This window comes from Equus asinus, chromosome 15 (assembly GCF_041296235.1).
Source record: "Equus asinus isolate D_3611 breed Donkey chromosome 15, EquAss-T2T_v2, whole genome shotgun sequence".
Lineage (NCBI taxonomy): Eukaryota > Metazoa > Chordata > Mammalia > Perissodactyla > Equidae > Equus > Equus asinus.
The window spans coordinates 22,906,076-22,914,782 of NC_091804.1; the positions used below are offsets into that span (position 1 = coordinate 22,906,076).

At 38.9% G+C, this 8,707-nt stretch overlaps 1 protein-coding gene across 1 annotated transcript; it reads left to right on the forward strand.

Annotated features, from left to right (window-relative positions):
* The first annotated feature begins 645 nt into the window (after nt 1–645).
* DEFB118 (defensin beta 118) lies at nt 646–6,520 on the forward strand. The gene is made up of 2 exons (XM_014845098.1): nt 646–703; nt 6,210–6,520. Exons 1-2 carry the CDS (start codon nt 646–648, stop codon nt 6,518–6,520), a joined length of 369 nt encoding a protein of 122 aa, XP_014700584.1.
* Nucleotides 6,521–8,707: the final 2,187 nt, after the last annotated feature.

The following is an 8,707-nucleotide window of genomic DNA, read 5'->3' on the forward strand; positions in this document are numbered from 1 at the left end:
TGAGTTAACATCCCCCTTTCAGTCCTATTATAAATTATCTCCCTCAAATTCTGCAGCAAGCCAGCTCTAATATTTTGGGCAAGTCACTTCCCCTGGGGGGTACATGTGTAAGTGAGGGATTTGGACTATAGATAGATATGTGTTCATTACCTTTTATTTCCACAAATTTTCGCTGAGAATGTGCTTTGTGTCTTGGGATTCAAAAATGAGAGATGTGATCATTACTCTCGGGAATCTCATACTCCAGTGGGTTTAGACACACAAGTAAATAGTCCAAAAGTAAGCTTATGCTAGAGTCAGAGGGACTGTGAGCAAAGAAGACAGGACCTCAGTGAGAGGCCTGAGTAAGCCAGGAAAGATGTCCTAGTGTGTAAGACCTCCCTCTCCATAACTGCAGTCCCTTCCTAAAAGCCTGTGACTTATAATGCTCTGTGTGCCCTCCTGATGCCTGTGTATCAGATGCTCATTTGATTCACCAGCCAATAGACTGATGTTCTGCATGGATTAGCTTTTACATTTCTGTCCAGTTCAGTGCCTCATCCCTCTGCCCCCACCCTAGAGAGGCCAATAAAACTGTAGTTGATATTCACACTGCACAAAGTGTTCTGGACTCCTGGATTCACTGCCACCTACTTCCCAAGGACCATGAAACTCCTGATCCTGGCTCTTGCTGCCCTTGTATTCCTACCACAAGTGATCCCAGGTAATCAGAACCCAGGGAAGCTGCAAAAATGGAGATAGAATGGGCTGTGGCCCATGGAAATTCCAGTTGTCGCTAAACTCCCTATCTTGAGTAGCCCTGTGGCCCCTACATTGGGACCATGTCCCTGGCAGAGGTAGAAACTAAGTGTAGGATAAGTCTCTTAAGGACAATAGACAGGGTGACCCCAACATCCAGAGCTGTCCTTCATCTATATTCCAAGCTGCCACCTAAAGAACCAGAGGAAAGCTTGACTCACTTCAGTTCTCTTTCCAGCTTGTGCCAGCTCTTGAAAATGATTCCCAAAGCCCACTTTCTTATGTTTTCTTGGCCCTAAGAGTCCTATTACAGCTTTAAATGAGATCCTTTGGGGTTTTTTTCCTCATAATCTTGAGTTTGGTGAACAGGTCAGAAAATATCTGCAGAGCTGTCATGTGAAAAATAGAACTGACCTTTTTTCTCCTTTCTACAAGGAAAGTCTAGGTAGGCTTTTGATAACCATTGCTTTTTTTAAGTATATTTAAAGTCATGGCCAGAACTTTGAAATTGCTACCGAAGAGGACCGGAATAGTTTCTTATTCAAAATACCCTGCTCTCTCTTTTGTTCTATATATGTCAAGGTATATTTCAACGTATGAACAAAGTCATATAAAAATGAATCTAAATATTTCTGTTTTATAGAAAAGCAAGCACACTATATACATAGTTATACAGCATTCTTCTTTCACTTAATAATGTTTTGTGATCATCTTTCTATGTCACCACCTAAAGATCTGCATCATTCTTTGTAAAGTTGTAAAATTCCACTGTAGGATAAGCCATAATTTACGTACGGTCATTTGGGAATATCCTACTTTTCTAACAGCACATCAGTGAACATACTTGTACAAGTGTGTTCACATATTTGGACGAGGATTTACATAGAATAGATTCCTTCAAGTCAAATGACCAGGTTACAGGTAGGTGTAAAATATTTTACTCCATGAATTCCTCCCTCATATATGCCTTTTAGGACTCTGCTGGTAGAAATTGCTGGCTTTCAGGGTTTTGAGTAATTCTCCAGTTGCAATTCCAGAGGCAATCAGGGACAATTCTGTACGATCCACATGGGGCCAATCGTGTCTGCTTTGAGCTCTGTTGAGGGTGTTGAGACTAGGAAAGAGACAGATGTGAAAGCTTTGGTAAAAGCAATCCATGAATCATGGAAACAAAGAGCACGTGGAGAGTGAAGGAATATTCCATGTTCTGGGGTTTCAAGTCTGAGTGTTCTGGTAAGAGACATACATTTGGAGGCATCCCTTGGAAGGAGTAGTTGAGACGATGAATGAAGCATAGTCTTCATGTTTTATCTTGGACAACCCTAACATTTAAGAAAGAAGAATAAGAATCAGTTATATTTATAGGGAGAGGGAAATCTGCATACCTCTCACCAACAGTGCAGGAGGTCACCACATCTCCCTAATCCCTTCAACACTCAGCATTATTTTTTACCAGTCAGATCAGTATAAAGTAATATCACATTGTTGCTTTAATTTGCATCTCTTATCCCGTGATCAAAATATATGAATGGCTTCCTTTCAATGACCTGCAAGACCCTAAGTGATCTCAACCTCCATTATATTTCTCCAATTCCTCTCTACCTAATTTATTCTACAGTCACCATAGCCACCTTTTTTTTGGGTGGAATAGATCGTGCCTCTGGGCCTTTGTACTTGCTGCTCCTCTGCCTAGCACACTCTTCCCCCAGTTAGTCTGGTAGCTCACTCTCTCACTTCCTTCTCAGTGAGGTCTTTTACTACTTCCCTTCTAATCGCACACTTCCTACCCGCATCCCTGCTTCACTACTCTCCATAATGCTCATCATTTGTATCTATCTGTATCTAACATAAAAAAATGTTTTACTTTCTTCTCTTACTGTCTCGTTTATTGCCTCCTGAAAAGACTGAAATCTCCATGAGAGTAGGAAGTTTGGCTTATTTTGTTAATGGATGTATCCTCTTGCATCTTGAACAGTGCCTCAAATAAACATTTGTTGAGTGAAAAAACAAGTGACTCCACTTCTGTTAACTGCCTATAGATATCCTTTGCCCATTGTTTCTACTGGGCAAGTGATGCTTCCTTGCTGATATGCAGGAGTTCTTTATCTATTTTTGATATTATTCCCCAGTCAGCTTTAGTCACCGGGTATATTTCCCCCTAATCTGTCATCTCTCTGTTTATGAACTTTGTCCATGGTGTGTCTTTCACTGAACAGAAATTCTTAATTCTGATCTTATCAAATTCAACAATTTTTTGCCTTGTGAGTTGTGCTTGGCGATTTTGTGAAAGAAGTTCTTCCCCATTCTTATGTCTCAAAGGGAATCTCTGACATTATTTTCTAACAACTTTTCAGCTTTGCCTTTCACATGTAGATCTTTAAGACACCAGATAGAATGTGTAAATCCCTCTTATTTTTCTCATGGAGTGAGCCAATTTTCCCAATGCAGCATGCTAAATAATTTATGCTTTCTCCATTGACTCATGGCGCCATTGTTATTGCATATTAAGTTGCCCACTTAAGCGCGGATCTATTTCAGCTGTCTATTCTGTTCTGTTGGTCTATTGTTCTTGTGACAATACTGTATGTTTTTGTACACCATGGCTTTATAGTCTGTCAGGCTCTAGAAAGGCAAACTTTTGTCTTGATTTTTTTAAGTAATCTTGGCTATCAGTGGCTTTTATTTTTCATTATAAATTTTAAAGTAAAATAATCAAGTCTCAAAAAAATCCCACTGGGATTTTGATTAGAATTGCATTAAATTTATGGATTAATTTAAAGGAAAGTGAATCTTTATAAGAACTAAGTCATTCCATCCAAGATCACATCTTCCTCTTCAAGTTTTAAAATGTATCCCATAGAGGTCTGGAGGATTCTTCGTTTAAAACAAGATGCTTCATAGCTATGCTATGTATTTTATTTTCTAGTTAGTTGTTGTATAGAGAAGTGCTATTGATTCTTGTAAGTTAATATTTCATCTGACATAATTACTGAACTCACTAATTATAATAATTTGTTGGTTCCTTTTTATGTTATAATCATGACTGCTAGAATGAGTGACAATTTTATCTCTTTCCTTCCAATCTTTGTACATTTGTTTTGTTTTTCTTCCTTTAAGCTTTGGCCAGATCTGCCACTCTTATTTTAAATAACAGCAATAATAGATAGTATCTTTGTTTTCCTGACCTCAGTGGGAGTTAGTTTCCCCATTAGATAATGTTAGCTCTAGAATTTGATACATAGCCTTCACCAAATTAAGGAAATTCTCTCTTTTCCTGCTTTGCCTAAGGTTTTCATCATAAGTTTCATAAGTAAATTTCATCATTTTTCTGCATCAAATAAGACAAATCTATTACTTTTCTCCTTAACTCTGTAAAGGTGGTGAATTTCTTTGATAGCTTTTCTAATATTGGATGGTATTTTGCATTTGGAGTTAAACCCTACCTGATCGTGGTGTATTTTAATACCCTGTTGAATTCTGTTGGCTAATACTTTATTTAAGATTTTTTTTTTGAGGAAGGTGGGCCCTGAGCTGACATCCGTGCACTTCTTCCTCCCCTTTGTATGCGGGACCTACCACAGCATGGCTTGTTAAACAGTGCATAGGTCTGCTATGCCACCGAGCTGGTCCCTATTTAGGATATTTTTGAATCTATATTCATAAATAAAATGGGCCTATAATTTTCTGGTTTTAGAATCAAGATTATACTAGCCTCATAAAATGATGCAGGCAGCTTTCCTCTTTCCCCCCGCCCCACCCCCTATTTTCTGCAACATTTTATGTAAGATAGTATTTGGATCGTCTGTGAAATTAATGGAACTCGCCTTTAAAATCGTCTAGGGTAGCAGTACTATTCACAATAGCCGAAAGGTGGAAGAAACTCAAATGTCCGTTGACAGATGACTGGACAAACAAAATGTGGCATATACATGCAATGGAACATTAGTCAACCTTAAAAAGGAAGGAAATTCTGACACATGCTACAATGTGGATAAACTTTGAAGACATGATGCTAAGTGAGATAAGCCAGTCACAAAAGGACAAATATTGTATGATTCCACTCATATGAGGTACTTAGAGTAGTCAGATTCATAGAAAAGGAAAGTAGAATGGTAGTTACCACAGGAGTTGGGGAGGAGGGGTTATTTTTTAATGGGTACAGAGTTTCAGGGTTGCAATGAAAAGAGTTCTGTGGATGGATGGTGGTGATGGTCAGCATAACCCTATGAATGTACATAATTCTCCTGAACTGTTCACCTAAAAATGGTTAAGATGGTAAATTTTGTTATAAATATTTTACCAAAATTTTAAAAATCATCCAGGGCTGAAGCTTTTTGGAAGAAGAAGTTTTTCAATGCTATTTCAACTCCTTAACTGGAATATATTTAAGAATTTACCCATTTCATCTAGGTTTTCAATTTTATTAGTGTATAGTTGTTGATAATTCCCTTGTTATTTTTAATACGCCTTGTGTCTTCATTTCACCATTTCACTGTGGATATTATTTTTATTTTCCTCTTTTTTCTAAACAGTCTTTCTATAAATTTTCTGACTTCATTACTTCCAACTTCATTATTTCTGACTTTATTACTACTCTTCCAACTTGTTTTATTTTTCACCATATTATTTAATTTCCAAATACATGAGATTTTTAATTCTAAGTTTATGGCATCTGTTTGGTAAACATAGAAGGTATAATATTAAACACATAGAAGCTACTGAGTTTTTTTGTACCCCGAAAACTTGCCATATAAAATGTAGTCCGTGGACTAGCAGTACTGGCCTCACGTAGAGGAATGTTAGGAATGCGGAAACTGAGACCCTGCCCCACCAGCTGAATCAGAATCTGCATTTTAAGAAGACCTCTGTGTGATTCATACACACATTATGAAGTTTAAGAAGCACTGGCCTAACACCTGAGCAAGCAAAGCATCTCACCTAGGAATGCCTACACTATTCTAAGGTTCCAGTAATCTTCTATTTCTTAATCAGAATGTGGGTACATGGGTATTCATTTTATTATTATTCTTGAAACTGCACAGGTATATTGTATATACTCATTTGAACGTATATTTTGCAATAGGATGTATTCAAAGGAATTTAACCACATGGGCTACAAACAATGCAAATAATCACAGTGACAACAAGACGAACACTCTTCATGTGGGTAGCTTCCCACAGGCCCTGGTAGCTTCATTATAACTAGCTCCAATTCCTTGTGACTAGCAAGTTTCTTTTCATTTATGGTAACGTTCATCTTACTCTCAGAAAAGTTAAAAAATTGGCAGATAGGAGGTAGGGGACAGATATTTTTAGAAACATGGTATTTACCAGGCCTGAGCTGGGAGCCTGACAGCCATAGTGTAGTTATAACCCATGAAGTTGTTATGGGATGTCAAATACACAGTCATGCTTATAAAATTGAGAGCATCAGTAACCTAAAATCAGTGGTCTTTCCTTTTATCATTCAGCCTATAGGGGTGGAAAAAGATGCTGGCACAAGCGGGGACACTGCAGGAAAGTCTGCAAAGCTGATGAAGTGGTCAAATCAACCTGTAAAAAGCATCAAGCCTGCTGTGTTTCAGTCAAGAAAGACAACAAGCAAGTGGCCATTAACAAGAAAATTCCCATCACTACACCTTCAAATTTTATTGAGTACTATGTAACAGTAGTGCCCACTACAGTCAAATTTGACATAGACATCACGAACAAAGAAGATGAAAATTATGCCACGGAAGTGGGAACTCTGACCCCTAACACAGAAGTCCATCAAAGTTCTTGACTTCCTCTCGGCTGTGTCTCACCCCTGTCCTTAGAGTGATGGACTAAATCATATAGACAAAGCACTGAAAATACCCCAGTGACCCACTCCTGCCCTCCATCGATCTGTAATTCTAGAGAAACATAGCTGTATAAGGAAGTCCAAAAATTTCCACTACTTCCAGTGGTAAACACCTCAGTGCTTTTCTTGAAATTTCAAATTATTTCCACGACAAGTTTTAACCCATTTCTAGTGTCCTCTGTTTGCTGGTGACCTATACACAGCTTAATTGCTTAGTTAAGTATTCTAATGCTTAGCTTTCCATTTGTCCTTCTGTCTTCTCAACAACTGTTTCGGGAAGGGATGTGCCTTGATGACAGTATAAATGGTCACTACCAGGGGAGAAGAGGAGAGGGAGGAGGGTCAAACAGGTGGTAGGGCACATATATGTGATGATGGATGGTAATTAGTGTTTGGGTGGTGAACATGATGTAGTCAACACAGGAACTGAAATATAATGGTGTTCACCTGAAATGTATATAATGTTACAAAACAATGTTACCTCAATTTTTAAAAACTCAGAAAAAATAAATAAATAAATAAATTAGAGTTCATCATAATTCAAAAAAATAAATAAATAAAAATTCTAAATTCCTGCATTCATAACAGTAACTTGTAGGACACTGAAAGCCTTCTTTGTAACAGACACCTCCGGTGAAAGCATCCATTGACTACTAGTGAACTTTGGTCCTAAAGCCACATACAGTCGTTCCTCAGTATCCGCGGAGGAGACTGATTCCAGGACCCCCACGGATACCAAAATCCGTGGACGTTTAAGTCCGTTAGTTGTCCCTCCGTGTCCCCGATTGGTTGACTTCGTGGATGCGGAACCTGTGGATATGGAGCGCCAACTGTATTATTGCTCACTGTAGGCAACAGGCTGGCTCAGGTGTGAGCTACGAAGACTCCTTTTTGCCCCAATTACTTCAAGTTTGGAATGGAAGCTCTTGAAAGACTGGCTTCTGTGGCTGATTTCCTTGACCAAGCCTTGCTCACACACGAACATCCAAGGGTAGGGATGGCCTCTTAATTTTGGGTGAAAAGATGGTTCATTTTGTCCACCTGGTTGCTGAGAGTTTTATTTGTCTCCCTTTAGTGGCATAAAAATATCTTCACAACTTGTCCTCTTCCAGAGAGGTCCATCCACATAATTCTACTGCACACCTCATTGTTACAAGTCTTGCTCTTTCTGAAAACCTGACCAACTGGCCAGTCAACCCATCGCTGTCCATGAATTACTATAGATCCATATCTTAGACCATCCCTCCTTCTACTGAACGGATTTTCCTTACTCACTGTCTAATTTCAGGGCATCTCTAAATCAGGCTGTATGCAGCACTCTTGTCTGCGCTAGCATATCGTGTAAACTGCTCCACAAACCTGGCCTTGCTCTTTCACCCTTTGTTAGCTAACCATGGGAATTCCTGATGAAACCATTAGTGTGTGATGGAGAGACAACGGAGCAGCATCTGAGCCACCTGCTTCTGCAGGTTCTTTATGCTTTCCAGATCTCTTCAGCCTCAGTTTCGAACATACCGTTTCTACCTAACGTTGAGGGGCTTCTTCAGAGGGATCAGCTAATACCCAATAGATGATGGAAAATTCAAATCTCATGAATTTCTTTTTTTCAAATTGTTATTAAAATTATTATTACTAATACTTCTAACATTTGAAATCTTTGAAAGTCTGCATCTCTGGTCTGTCATTTCTGCAGGCCTTAATTCATGTGGCGCCTTGCTTCCTTGTGTGCTTTGTGATTTGGGTCTCTGCTCTGTGCATTTCCCTTGGAGCTTTATCTGAGTAGTTTAGTTTAGCCTGGACTTAAAGTCTCCCTCCTTCTCTTGCTTCTGTCAGACATCTTTGGCGCTACTAGTTTACGACAACTTTAGGCTAAATCATCGCCTTGATCTTTTTTCAGATCATCCATATACTTACTGTGAGTTTAGCTAAAAGACTATGTGAGAGCCAGCTTGAAATTGTAAATTCCTGGTGATTTTTCTCCATATACGGAGCACCAAGGTTCACGACCAGGCAATTCTCCTTGAAAACATCTGGTGAAGGAGAAAGAATGCCGTATCTGCTTTCTCCTTACACAGCAGATATAACACTTTCAGGACTGAAATTTATGTAGAGGTCTCCTCTTAGACT

What these genes read in the sequence shown, in the direction of transcription:
- DEFB118 (XM_014845098.1), top strand. Translation starts at nt 646, where the DNA reads ATGAAACTCCTGATCCTGGCTCTTGCTGCCCTTGTATTCCTACCACAA. An exon ending in CCTACCACAAGTGATCCCAG is followed by an intron (nt 704 to 6,209) that starts GTAATCAGAACC and finishes TTTATCATTCAG; the next exon opens with CCTATAGGGGTGGAAAAAGA.